This window comes from Rhagoletis pomonella, unplaced genomic scaffold (assembly GCF_013731165.1).
Source record: "Rhagoletis pomonella isolate Grant_MI unplaced genomic scaffold, Rhpom_1.0 Rhpom_scaffold_00005, whole genome shotgun sequence".
Classification (NCBI taxonomy): Eukaryota; Metazoa; Arthropoda; class Insecta; order Diptera; family Tephritidae; genus Rhagoletis; species Rhagoletis pomonella.
This window is the reverse complement of record NW_023458559.1, coordinates 73,694,740-73,709,693: the sequence shown is the minus strand read 5'-3', so window position 1 is coordinate 73,709,693 and position 14,954 is coordinate 73,694,740. Positions and strand designations below refer to the sequence as shown.

The 14,954-nt window shown below is 33.9% G+C and overlaps 1 protein-coding gene across 1 annotated transcript in view; it reads left to right on the top strand.

The window, feature by feature from the left end:
- The window catches only part of LOC118739484 (cysteine-rich motor neuron 1 protein-like), a 94,347-nt gene extending 84,945 nt beyond the window's left edge, over nucleotides 1–9,402 (top strand). Inside the window, exon 6 of the mRNA XM_036470839.1 lies at nucleotides 8,669–9,402. Within this exon, the coding sequence (XP_036326732.1) occupies nucleotides 8,669–8,687 (19 nt within the window). The 3' untranslated portion in view covers nucleotides 8,688–9,402. The remainder of the gene's footprint in view (nucleotides 1–8,668) is intronic.
- The last annotated feature ends 5,552 nt before the right edge of the window (nucleotides 9,403–14,954 follow it).

The window sequence follows — 14,954 nt, the reverse complement described above, 5'->3', positions numbered from 1 at the left end:
CATGCACAGCCGATCACATTCATTGTTCACAGGGACTTTATTACACTACATTCTTTTCCACTCACAACAAATCTAGCTCAGCACACTTTAAGCCAATTTACTATAACTTTCATCAACATATCTAACTGACCTTTATTTATTCTCCATTTGTATATTAAATTTTTCGTCGCCTCAAATTCCAGCTTGCAATATTTATATACACAAACTTTATTTATAAGGTTTGCAGCGGCTTTAGAGTTGGCCGAAAATCGCCTTGGCTGCAAGCCAAGAGTGTTCTGGTGTCCATTAGTGGCTTGTAGCATTTAGAAAGAAAAAAATAAAATAAAAAAACAATATAGTGTGAACAAGATATTGCACAAATTTAAGTATTAGAGGGAATAAAAAATTGCATGCAGTGGTGGAAATAAAACAGTACGAGTATGTTATACGAGTATGTATGAGGAAATTGATTTGAGGTATGGATGTGCTGAGTACTGTAAAGTCTCCCTGTTTTTGTATATTTGTAAAACAATTTTTACTATACCTTTGCAACAGTTCAATTTTTTTTAACAAAAGCAAGCTTTGCATGCATTCATATGTAAGTACATACACACATTTGTGCATACTAGGGTAATTTGTAATTTTTTTTGAAATCCGAATCTTCATAATTATTCATTGACTCAAAACAATTTCTAAAATAAAATTATATGTTAAGACAGGCACCCTGGCACAGTGTTTGAGCTTAGTGGAATCACTAATCAGCCCTAATCAATGGATGGACTAACTGCCAATTTCACTATATTCCTTTGATTGGGGACGCTCTGGTATTCAGGGCAACTAACTAGCTGATGAATTGGCGAACAGTCGCATATGTCAAGAATTGAATTAACAAACCTCATCAGGGCCGTGGGCTCGGTACTGACATCTGCAAAACAACCAATTGTTTCTTGAAAAAGTCTGACAGGGTGGTAGCGAAATTCCTTCTCAGACAAAGAAGGAGTGCTCTGATAAGACTTATTGCGAAACACAATATAGTGGGCCGCTCCACTGTGCCCTTATCCTTAAATGGCAGTCGTATAAGTTTGGGGTGGACACATTTAATATGGACGAGAAACATTCTAATTCCATTTGAATAACTCAGTGAGAGGGGAGACTAGTATTTGCATGTATGTATTTATAAAAAAAAAAAATATTTATTGGTTCAAAAATGGTGGGTAGGCACTGTGGCCAATGGCAAAGTTCGTTTGCCACCTCTGCATGGTTGTAAGTCATGCAGAGTCCGCAAAATGCTCCGGAAGCAGTGTCCGGAGGATGCATCAGACTAGGCCGAGCATACTTTGAACTGCCATCAAATTATAACTTAAGAAAGTTTTATTACATGGCAGTTGAGAAGTGCATGTACATAAATTTCATTAATTTAATGAAGGAAATTTTTGCACATGCAGCAGTACATAGCATGCATTTAGGCGCCTGGTGTTAGCAGTCGCGTCTAAACACCATTGACAAACTGTTAAGGTTGATATACTTATGTATATAGTTTGGTAAGTTTGCAGAGGAGCAATTACTTTCCCTAAGTTTTCTACGTTACATATTGCTAAAGTTTCAAAAAAATAGCTAAAATCTAGCTGCGATCACCCTAATGCTCACGTGTGTATACCTGCATGTAGATAAAAAGTCAATAGCATTAAGTGCCGATATCCCTGTGTACCCAAAAAAAAACAGGTGTTGCCGCCATCACCACTGCCCGCTGGCTGAGGTGCGCAGGAAGGATTATTTGATTTCACTTTGAATTTGCTGGCTGGGCGAAAGCAATAAAAAGCAAATAAAAACACGAAAATTTTAAGCTTGGAAGCAAACTGTAGAAAAGTCAAGCAGAAGGCTTAAAGCAGTCGCTTCGCAAAGGATGAAGAGGGAGACAGAGATCGGCATGCCTTTAGCCAGTATTCATTTGCATGTCGACAACGTTGTTTGTCGGCGCTGCATACTATATATAGATATATAGTACTGATGAGTGGTGAGTCACAGCGATGGCGCGCAGGAGTCTGTTTACACCAGCATACACTTACAAACACACTTACGCTTACTAAGTGAAATGAATAGCTGTCTGCTATTTTTCCTCCCCAACAATTTTCTTTCTGTTTTCGTTTTAGTTGGCTATTTTTTTTTTCTCCTGCTCTTCGGCGGCAATCCACGCGATGCCATCGACTTACTGAGGTCAGATAGACGCGTTTGCTTCATTGCACTAATGGCGTATGCTGGCGAAAAAAACAAAAAACACTTTGGCCGCTGAGCTACATTTAATGGCGCAGAATGTGCAAAGGATGCACGCTTATCCCTTGCCCGTCGCTGTATGGGCAGCTGGCGAACGATTTTCAGTCGCTGACATGATCTTTTTTGTTCGTCGGTCTTTTTTCGAAGAATTCTCTTTTTAGTCAACCAATGTTGCTGTTGTTACGCTCTGGCTATTTGCCATTACTTCCGGCGTTTGTCTGCTTCATGGTTTGCTAGTTTGTTGGCACTTTGTGTTTTTTCTTCTAGTTATTTTTTGTATACCTTTTAAGCCATTTGGTATTGGTCCTTTTTTTATTCGAAACCGATTTGCTTTACATACATACTTCTATTGTGTTTTTAAGCAAACTAGCATTCCCTGCTCATTTAAATCGCAATTCTAACTCAGCCAATAAGTGGTTTGTTTCTCGACATTTTGTTTTATTTTAAATTTTTATTTTATTTTTTCATAGTCCTCCGCGCACTTCCAGCGTGTACATAAAAAGCAATGACCGTAACTAGCGTAAAGCCAAAAAGCGATGGCAGTGTATATGGCTTTTGTGGATCTGTTCATTTTATTTTGTCTTCTATTTTTTCCAAATGTCAGCTAAATGATTGTTTTGTGTATTGGGAAAAGTAAGTATTTTTTGGTAATTTAACAGCTCAATTGCAAACAGCCAAATTACCTTGAAAACTGTTATTATTCGCTGGAAAATCATTTGTGAGGTACTGTAAAAGGCTAACAAGCACATAGTTTTGCGGCGCATAAAAACAGTTTAAATTCACAATGGTAGTCATCGAAAAATACAAACTTTGGCCTATTAGTAAAATAAATTTAGTCTATTCTGTTTGAAAAATTTGGTGGAATTAATGCGTCGTAAAATTGTGTAATCACAATCAAATTTAAACTCGAGGTATTAAACTGTGGTTTGGGTTAAAAAGATACCCAGCACACATTAGCTTAGGCAAAGTTAGGTTGAAAGGGTATGTGTGGAAAGTTTCGTGCTTTCACTTTGGAATTGTGATTGCCCTCTGTATCGAGAGGACACACAAGCTCATACAGCTCATCGTTCCATCGTCTGCGGTACTTGCCGTCACAAATGCGTAAAGGCTCGTACATCTCCCGCAAATTTTTTTCACGAATACTCCAAGAGTCGCCTTATCGGATGTTGTTATTGCCCATGTTCTGCGCCCTATACCAGCACAGGCAAGATGAGTGACTTATAGCGATTGCTTTTCATACGTCGAAAGATGACTTAACTCTTGACTGGCCTACGCAGTCCAATGTAGCACTTGTTGGCAAGAGTGATTCTGCGTTAGATTTCGACGCTAACATTATCATAGGTTTTTTCCAAGGCGCGAATGCCCTAAAGGTTTGTTTGATGACAAAGGATATTTCGTCTTGTCCTCGTTTACAACCAAGCCCAATCGCTTTTCTTTATTAGTCAACTCGAAAAAGCATGTACAGACTTTGCGGTTCCTATATCAGAATAAAGAAATCAATTTAAAGGGGATCGCCCTGTTTGGTAGCAAACGGCTCGGAGACGTTTTCCCCAATTATGATGGAGCTGGTGTTATTGCTCAATGCCATTTTAGCCAGCCATATCAGTTTATCTGGTATACCAAATTCAGATATCCCGGCGTATAGGCAACTACTTTTAGAGCTGTCGTAAGCGTCTTTTAATTTGACAAATAGATAGTCGATCGTTTTCTCGCGGGTCTTCTCCAAGATTTGGGAAATTGTAAATACCTGATCCTGGTGTATTTTCCTGGTCTATAGCTACACTGCTAAGGCCTAATCAGTTCATTGATGGTGGGCCTGAGTCTTTCACACAATACGGTCGATAATACCTTGTATGGTGGGGTCACCTTTCTTGTGGATTGGACAGAGACCACTTAAATTCCAGTCGTCGGGCATGCGTTCATCTAACCATATTTCGGGTAATAGTTGATGCATAGAACTTATCAACTCCTCGCCGCCGCACAGTGTATGATATCGGAGTGTCGATGGACAAAATCGGAAATCTATATAGCAATATGATAAAAATATAGAAAAATTTGGGGTCGAAGCTGATATAATGGCCTATTTGGGAAAAATAGTGCCATTATATAATCATTATAAAAAACACAAAAAAAAAATGTTGAAAAATATACGTTCGAACAAAAAGGAATGCTGTGCTGGCCAGCTCCAACTAAATGAAATTGGTTTTTGGTTTTATGGACTATTCGTGTATATTTTCGAGCGAGAAATTCAGTCTTTTGTCAAAAGTTGACTACGAAATCTTTTAGATGCTCATTTTTACAAGCTTTTATTTATTTAAATTACAATCGATGCATCTAAATTTTCAACCTTTTTTACGCATTCGACAATCATATAAATTCGACAATTTTTTTGTAAGGAAAAAATGCGTCACAGTCAGAAAAAATTATCAAAAATCAACCCAATTTTAAGGCAACTTAAAACTTGCTTTTTATTTTACTAGAATTTAATGGACGATAAACTGCATGCTCAAAAAATCGGATTAATAAGTTGAAAATTTAGATGCAACTTTGCAATTTAAGAAACGAGTATCTAAAATATTTTCTTAGTCAACTTTTGACAACAAATTTTAATTTTTCGATTGAAAATCTACAAGAAAAGGCTATAAAACCAAAGCAAAAATTTTTTGTTGGACCTAAGTAGCCAGAAAAGTATTAATTCTGTTTTTTCGAAAATTCGTTTTTCAGCGAAATTTTTGGGGGTTGTATATAATGATTATAAAATGGTGCTATTTGTCCGTTGTAGGCCATTATGTCAGCTTTCGAACAAATATTTTTATCTTATTCCAAATAGAGAGATTTACGATTTTGTGCTCTCAAAGAGCAGGTGTGAGAGTCGAATGCCGAATAAATTGGCGGTCTCTTGTGATTGCAGCTTTTCGACGTTGGGCTTTCCTTGCATTGTTGGGCGCATACTTTTTGCTGCACAGAGGCAGATGCGTATCTTGGCTGCAACAAGCTTGCGGTCCGAGTCGATATTTGGATCGCGGAGTCTACGTATTTACGTCTAAAATACTGTAAGCGTGCCTTTCATGTATCAAAACATGATCGATTGGGTTTCTCGTTTTTCGATCTGGAGACCGCTGCGTGGCTTTTTTATGCTGGAACTTAGTACCACATACTATCATGTTTCGGGTGCCAGCGAATTCAAGTAGCCTCAGTCCATTGTCGTGTCATTTTTCGTTCTCGATGCACTTGAAGTAGTTTGCGTGACGTAAATACCTACAGACCTAATTGGAAAGAACAACTTGCCTTTCAAACTCTGCATCTCTGTTCTCTTTGCTCATAAAAAACCATGTCTATTACGAAATTCTCTTAAGGAATATTCGATATTTTATGACCAATTTAACTAATGTTTATACAGGCATTAGCCCATTCAGAAACTATTTAAATTACATGTTCATACACGCGCGTACATTTCGCCAACCAATTATATTGTCTAATTTTTTCATTACTGAAATTGCTTCACACGCTCTACATTTGGCATGCAATTTATGGCAACGCTTTCTAAACTATGTTTGCGTGTGTTTTAAAATCAAAAATTTGTGTTAAGGTCAATCGAGGTGTGACCCGTTAAATATTTGTAAGGGCGAGTAATAAGAAAAAAAAAATGCGGTCAAATAACAGTAATACAGCCAGCCTCAATCTAAATTCGAATCGGTCGCTGCTGCTGTTGCAAATGTGTCACTTAGGGGTGCAGCAGAAAAATGGCGAAAGAACTTTAGAGAGCAAAAAGTGAACTGGGGAGAAGAAAAAAGGGAAGAGGGGAAAATAAGCAGATGGAACCGAAGTCAACACCTTCCTCCTTTAACAAGCAGGATTATGTAAATAAAAATATTATTTCAATCAACAAAAAAAAAAAATGCTCTAACAAAACGAGATTTAATGGATTTTGGGTGCGGTTGAGAAAATGAAAATGTTTGCCACGAAATTGCAGCAGGCGAGCCAAAGCGGTCAAAATGCAATAAACTCACATCACATTGAGCTAACTTAGCCAAAAATTGGGGTGAAATAGATTTGATTATACATTTTTATGGCTATAAAAACGGATGTGCTAGCTTTTAAGCTAAAAAGAAGTATTGATGCGTGTGATTGTCGAAAGTCTTTACGCCGTTTAATGGGACTTGCAAAAGTCATTAAATAGCCACAAATTGCCAAAGGACTGTGGGAATCTATTCATGTTTTTTTTAAAGAAATTTAGCAGCGACTTGTTAAAAGACATTTCATTATACAGCAGGCAGCCATTTCATTCGTAGCCATTAGTTGGTCGTCTTTATCCGGCATGCATGTGTATTTATGTACATACATATGTATACCAGCCGCATAGCCAGCCAACGCCCGCCTTTCGCTTGCCAAGTGCGCCAAGGTCAGTAGTTCAAAGTCAAAAGTGGACAGAGTAACTTTTCAAATATCAATATTGTCATTTTACTACCCGTTTTAAATGGCATCCGCAGGCCGTTAGGCAGCAAAAAGGGTTAATCAGTGGCCGTATTCATCTGTGGCTGTGTGTGTGTGTGTGTTTTTAGCTGTTTTCCCCGAATCTGCTTGTTTGCATGATAAACTTCCATTTTGTTGGCTTCAAACTTAACTAGCTCTCATTTTGATGGCCAATTCAATGCGTAGTGCCTCTAAAAATGTAATTTTCTTCAATTCCTTTTTTCTTTTGCTTTGCTGCGCCAGTAATGATGACATCAAAAAAGAAAAGGAAATCGGTTTTGCCATTTTCCATTCAGCACTGATTTTTCTCAATGCAGCCATGACATAAAAAACGCACCCAAAAAATAGTTTCTGCTACAGGCTGGCGAACACAATTTAGTTATTTATTCATATTTTTTTACTCAATTGACCAGACTTTTATTACGATCCAATCTTTCATCAGCATTTATGCTTTTTGATGTCTCTATTGGAAGCGTTACTCATTCCCCGCTTCCTGCATTCAAAAAAGGCATTTTTGATCCTTAAATTAAATTTTCTTTTAGAATTTTACTTTCTAACCTCGCCTTGATTTTCAGCTATTAATATTTAGATGTTGTGCAGTTTATGTCGCTTTTATGACATATTGACAGCTATCAAAGAATTTATTGCCACTTAATTTGTTTGACGTATGTATGTGTTGATGTGTATATCTGCACAAAAATATATGAATATTGGCTCAAAACTTAAGTCTCATATTTCGTTATTAAAATTGGGCCATAACATGCTATACTTGCGTCAAGGTTACTGATACGCCTACACTTTAAGATTATGGCTTTTTATTGGTGTACATTTTGAACGTCGCCCATTTATTTTGACATGAACCTATTTCATTAACTAACTTAATTAATCAGGTATAGAATTTTATTCATGATAAATTTCATAAAATGCTCTTTTCACACGATATTATCGATATTATCGGAGCTAGTAGAGACATTTATTAATTTACCTAATTAATAAACTGAAAACTGAAATTTTAGTGTTGGAGTAAATGAATTTATCGACTAGTTTGTAATAGATAGATCTGAATTTGGCTGTGCGTTGTGTTTGGCATCCGTCAAGTAAAACGAAGTTTCAGTGAATGCTAACATTAATTTCCGGGTGTAAATCCATTATTTTAATTACCCCATGGCAAATAGCTGACACTTTACGTGGCTCACTGTAATCGTCCCTTCCCGCCCTGAAGAAGATGAGATGGCAGAACACTTTTTGTGTACTTACTCCGCCTCTACAAGGATTAGGTCTGAGAACTGTGGCAGCGATATTTTGAAAGACAGAAAGCTTAGCCTTCGATTTATGAGTAACACGAAAACAGTACAATAGGCAGCATGTAGCCTGGGTGCTGTTTTCTGCATGCGTTGTTTTGTGTATTTTTTTTCCTAAAAAAAAAAATAATGATTTGATGGGTAGGGTTCCCCTTCTCGGCTAGTTGATGACCTCAGGAAGGCAAAATCTGCCATCACCGCCATTCAAGAAACACAATGGACCACGAAAAGGAAAAAACGAGTGGGCTCTTTGCAATGTCTACTACTTCTACCACGTAAGGGATTATAAATTCAGTGTCGCACTTTTCGCAAGCCGCAGTCTTCCTTCTTCTGTTACACCCAATATACTAACTAATTGGCTACCTATGATGAGAATAGTAATTTACGGTCTAGATAATCACTACCTACTGATTTGTTAATATGTTGTTAAAACCTTTTTGGAAAACTGAATACCTTCTGATAAATTTGAACTAGGAACATGTGAAAAATATAACTAAAAAAAGCTTAAAAAAGGTGACCCATATAAAAATTGGGTAATTAGTTTCAATAAGAAATACTTTCTTAAGACGCTACAAAAGACATTTTCTTACCAGTCTGACAAATATTTATAATATTTATTTGAGAAAATATTTCTTATCTTTCAGAATGACCACAAAGCATTGAGGATACAGCGAAGTTAGAACCGGTTCCTGTACATCCACTAACCACCATAAAACGCTAGTAAAATTTCGCTTAGAGCGTATAACTAAAATCGAAGAAGATAATGAACGAAATAAGATTAAAATACTTATTAAATAGTTTAATATAAAAAGTTAGGCATAAGAAATAAATATACATACATACATACATACATACCTACTTGAATACATGTATAAGTAGGCTTAAAATAAACTAGAGTGTATCCAACTGAAAGTTTGTAAAAAGAATTCATATATTTAAGATAACTAAGTAAAAAAAGAATGTATAAGAAAAAAAATTATTTTTTTGCAGCTTCAATCTATGTATGCGCCATGTATATGTGGTATGTATAAGCTTTCACGTGAAATTTTTGTTAATTAATAATTTTATGCGTAAAGGTAACTTACCCTCAATTCTTAAGTTCCGAACCAGAAATTTTTTGTTAATACGGTAGCCCAGAGGAGGCTTTGATTGGCGCGCTGATTTAGTATCACAAGAAATTCGAAATTCCTAGCCCACTCATGCAAATATAAAAAATATATATATTTTTTTTTTATTCGAATGCTGATGTACATAATTTTGTAGCCCAAAGAAATATCAAGTGACTCAGCTTTTGAAATCGATGACTTGCGGTATGAAATTTGCACCAAGTTTATTCCTAATGAATAGTATCTAGTTACTTTAAATTTTATTAAAAATGTTTTCGATATCTCTCTTTCAATCTTAAAAAAAAAAAACTAAATTAAAGTTTTTGATTTTTTTTTTTGTCGAAGTTACTAAACGATTATCTTGTTAGATAAATAATTCGTATTCCACTAAGCGACCACAAAGCTCTTAAAGAAAAATACCTAAGCTTTTTTTGAGCGAAAAAATATACCCCATGTAAAAAAAAAAACAAAAATACTATTCCGTTAAAAAAATTTTAAAATTTTTTTTTATTTTTTTTTAAGTAAAAGCTATCGACAAAAAATTCTGTAAAAATATGCTGAGCACAAAAGGTTAATGTCAAAATTCAAGAACCTCCAACTCCAGTCCTTAACCGATCACGTTGAAATTTTGCGTCAGAACTACTACTATTGGTGTAAATTTCATCGCGATCGTAAGACAACGATTTCAAAAGTTGGTACACTTGCGCAGAAATCCCCCATATACAAAAATACTGAATACACGCAACAATATTTGAAAATATAGTTATACAGTGAAAACAATAAGTAAAATGTACTGTATCTGCAGTGACTCAAACAAGTTTTCACACGCTGACTTTTTTAATGTTCAGAATGATTTTCAAGTATAGTTTTTTTTTTGTAATTTGTTTATACATGTTAACCGATTGATTAAGGTGGACAATCTACTTGTTCAGAATAAAAAAACAAACGCATGTTAGTAATTGTTTGAGTCACTGTAGATACCTAAATACATACATATGTATGTGTGTATTAAAAAATAAAAACATGTCTTCAAAACAAACAAAAATAAACCAATATCTACATTTAAAAATATTGTACTTAGCTGTAAATTAAAAACAAAAAAATAAAAAATATTTGAGTATATACATACATATACAAACAAACATAGGCTTATACATATACATATATATACATACATGTAACCGAAACAGCTAAATGGACATGTATTATAGTTACTAGCATACATACACATATACAAATAACTTCTATACATACATAACTTTATATATTGTATGTATGAATTATTTCTAAATGTGTAGCTAAGCTTCTTAAAACAGAAAAATAAGTTAATTAATGTAAATAGGTGTAAAAATAAAGCAAAAGCACGGCTGGCTTTTAAATATAAGTATATAATCCGAAAGTGTATTAAGAAGAAATGCAATAAGAATAACCATCTAGCTAAGTGTAAATGGACAATAGCCGATTCCACCAGTTATTGGACATAAGTATGGTTTTTCTTTATTTTTTTCCTTCACTTCCAAATGAAATTATCCAATACTAGTTTTTCCTCAACCGCTTAGCTGAGTGTATGAAATTTTTGTGTTGCGGCCTTGTGATCCCAAGAAGATCCCTTATGGGTTCAACTATACATAGACAGCAATGATCCTTAGATCCCATCTCTTCCACACAGGAGTTCACTCTACATATAAGAAAGCGCCAGGCGAAGGCTTCGATTGGATGGCAGAGTGGAGTAGGTAGGGCATCTTATACTTCAATGTGAACAAGACAAGTTCTGTATTTTAGGGAAAATTTTAGTTTGGCATCCCCCGCGTACAAAAAGAAAGGTGGCTATGGGGGGGTAGGGGGAGTTGTCCTGATTGCAAATATATATACTTTTAGCCGCAGGAGGCTTATAGTTTTTAAGTTATTTGTTGTTAAAGTTTGTAAATTGAACTAACCTCTCGGCGCTATTTCACACAATAAACACTATATTTATGTAGACACTTTGGCAAAATAGTTGCATTAAAACCCCGCACAATGAAATGTAAACATACTTTTTACATTTATGATGTATTTTTAGTAAATTAAGTAAGTTTTAATAATTATCACGCACCTATATATGTATACGCACATCGTGAATACAGAACCGTTGATTCAACCATGGTTTCACACTGACATTAGAAGAGTGCAGCCACATCTAAGAAAATAACAATAAAAGAGAATAGTTTTTATCGTACCCATTTTCCTGCTCAGCGTTGAATTAGTAGTAAAGGAGGGTATGGGGTTAAATACCCCCAATAAAAAAAAAACTGACAAGCGCCGCAGGCGAAAATTTTTATTAAAAAATCGCGCGATTTTTTATTAAAAATTTTCATTATTTATCAAGTATTGATTTTTATGGAAAAAGCGCCGCAGGCGAAAATTTGTAATAAAAAATCGCGCGAAAATTTTTTCATTATCAAATTAACGATGTACGTTTTCTACATTTGTGTTATTTGAACTACAATAACACCAGTAAATATTATTTCCACCCGAAAAAAATAATACCGTTATGATCAGGAGTAAGACCCCTATCGATCCTAATATTATTATTTTTAATAAGAGCAATATATGTACACTTATACTTCCTAATTATACGCACTTATTTGTGTATTTTTTAACGTATGGTAGCATACATTTTGTGTTACTGTCAGCCATTGTTATTTCTGCTTGTTTGTGAAATGTGCAAACGTTTGTGACGACATTTACAAACGCGTTTTACTTAATTAATTATTTAAGAATTGTATATTAAAGTGGAAATCGCAGGCCGGGGTTTTAATGCAACTATTTTGCCGAAGTGTGCACATAAATATTTTATTGTGTGAAATAGCGCCGAGAGGTTAGTTCAATTTACAAACTTTAACAACAAATAACTTAAAAACTAGAGGCCTGCTGCGGCTAAAAGTATACATATTTGCAATCAGGAGAACTCCCTCTATCGTTCCATAGCTACCTTAATGCGGAACTCCGGGGATGCCAAACTAAATTGCAGCCGTATTTTACAATGAGTCCATTGTTTCCAATTCACTTAAAAGATAACACCACAGGGTGTATCGAGAAATTTAACCTTCGCTAAAAGCACTACATCAATCGCATCCGCAGCCTCTCCTCAGTAGCTTCTTGAGCAGTGTGAGAGAATATCACTCTGTGTCTTGCCCCTTTTTACCTTACGCTCCACAGTGGTTCAAATTCACAGGAGCCTACATTTTTCACTCAATTTGATTATTTTTGTTTTTTTTTTTTGAATGAAAGGTAATAAAATTTGGAAGAGACCAGTAGAGCTCAATTTTGAATCTTCGTTTTCTAGTGCAAAGTGCAGAAAAAGCAGCAATTTTGAAGAAAATCGATTTTCCTGTTCCATTTAATAAATGTAACATAATAAAAACTAGTTGAAACAATTTCAGGGTTCTCCCAAAATGGAAAAAATTATAAAAAATATTAAAATGTTATAAAAAAATGTTCACCAAAATTATTGCATTTCGGTTTTTATTAAATTTTGAGCATGCAGTTTTATATGTCATTAAATTTTATTATAATAAAGTGCAAATTGAAAGTGGCTAACAGTTCGCGTTGAATTTTAACATTATAACAAATGTATATGTGCTCGAAATGCTAGCGAAAAAAAATATTAAAAAACAGCGCGACCTCTGATCTATACAACTGCATAGCCAACATTTTTCTAGGAACTCGAATTTTTTTTTAATTTCGGTGAACATTTTTTTTATAACATTTTAAATTATTCCTGTGAAATTTTTTTCGTCTTGAGGCAACCCTACAATTGTTTTCAAATAGTTTTTGTTATGTAACATTTATTAACAGGAATCGATTTTCTTCAAAATGGCTACTTTTTCTGCTCCTTGCACTAAAAAAAAATTAATAGAAACAAGTCGGAAAACTATTTATTTTAATTACATATGTTTATCTAACTCAAAACCAATTATGGAAGAACAAAAAAAAATTATGCTGTGAAAATAAGTAAAAAAAGCAGAATTAACGAAAAGTGTTAGAAATTTCCTCATTCATAAATTTCGCAACTGTACTCATGCATTCACATTTCATTAAATATGGCTACTGAAGATATACTATTTATTTTGAATGGCAAGCAGCTCGCTTTACTAAAAGTCTTACTAATAATAGATTTTTCCAAAACAAAGTGTACTAAATTGTAAAGAAGTATGTAGGTATATATATATATAGTGCTTTTCATAACTATACGACACCCGCATATTAAAAAGTTTCGACTATTTATTTTTTTTAATAAAAATATTGTTCATTATTTAGCGAAAATCATATAAATCCAAGTTTCAAACTTTGTATGTAAAAAAATTAGAAAAAATCTACAAATTTTGGTCTACTATATATTTCACATTTTTTATTAAGAATTTTTAGAAAAATTGGGAAAATTTGTGTATGCATACCGAAAAAAAAATTAAAAATTCTGCATAAAAAGTACGAAATTTGTATGGAACTTTGTGTATTTACGCATATTTCATGCTTAAATTAATATGGTTTTTGCTACAGAATGAACGAAATTTTTTATAAAAAAAAACTTTAGTTAAAACTTGTCAATTCGCCGATGTCGTATATTTATAAAAAGCACTATAGTTACAAATATAAGTATGTACAAAGCGAATACTAAAACCTATAAAATGTATTGGGGTATTCACAACAGTGTCGTAAGTGTCGTATTGTTGTATGTAGTAAACTTTAAACGCCTAAAAAACATGTTAAAGGGGTTCGCAAAGTACCATCAAAGTCGTATTTTGTATTTTCTCAGTGTTGAAAAATTGTTGGTTGTGGTTTCAAGTTCTCTAAACATTTATTTAAGCTTATAAAGTTTACGACATACAACAATACGACACTTACGACATCGCTGTGAATCCCTCATATGTATACTTCAACTTGTACTAAAATTTAACTCTCCACTTAAACTACTATAGAGTACCGCTATTGTATATATTCATGTTTCACGGCAAAGCTTTTGGCTACATTTATATTATATGTATAAACTAGAATTGGCAAACTAAAAATGAATTGAAAATGGCTAAAACACAAAATCATCGTATGTTTGTAAATACTAAAATTTGTAATTAATTGTGACTATGTACACATTGAACTCAATATTCACAGTTCTTAGGTATTAGGGTGGGTCAGTTTGCATAAAGAAATTATTAAAAACAAAATACTGAAATTTAGTGCAGCCTCCTGAATCACCGACTGGAATTAAAATTAAACAAAAAAAATTGTAGTGCTTTATATTAAAAAGAGTGTCGTAACTCATCAAATTTAGGTTTTGAGCTAACAATGCCAAACTACTCGTTATATATGGTTCATAACGTATAAAAATTTCGTGCAAAAGCTTTACGTAGTTTCCGATTGGGAAAATAATATCATAATAACATCTACATTTTCTGCAGTTTGAGAATAAATTGAAAACTTTAAACGCATCTGCTGAACAATGACGCTCTTTGGGTTACGACTTATTTTTCTTAAGTACAAAGCTAATTTCTTATCTCATTACAAAAAAAAATTTAAAATGTATTAAAAAAATCTTCGGTTATTACAACTACCCACTCTAACGCATACAAACGTATACAAAAAAAAACATACTATTTTTATGTAATTGCATCGTACATTCTATTTTTCATTTTAATTTCTGTGAAGTGTGTATTTGTAATCGCAACCAGGCTATGTTTGTAAGAAGCAAGAAGCTATCAAAAAAATGTAAGAAAATTTGGAAAAACACAATAAATAAATACATACATATATGAATAAAATTTAACGAAATAAAAATTACAAGAAAAGT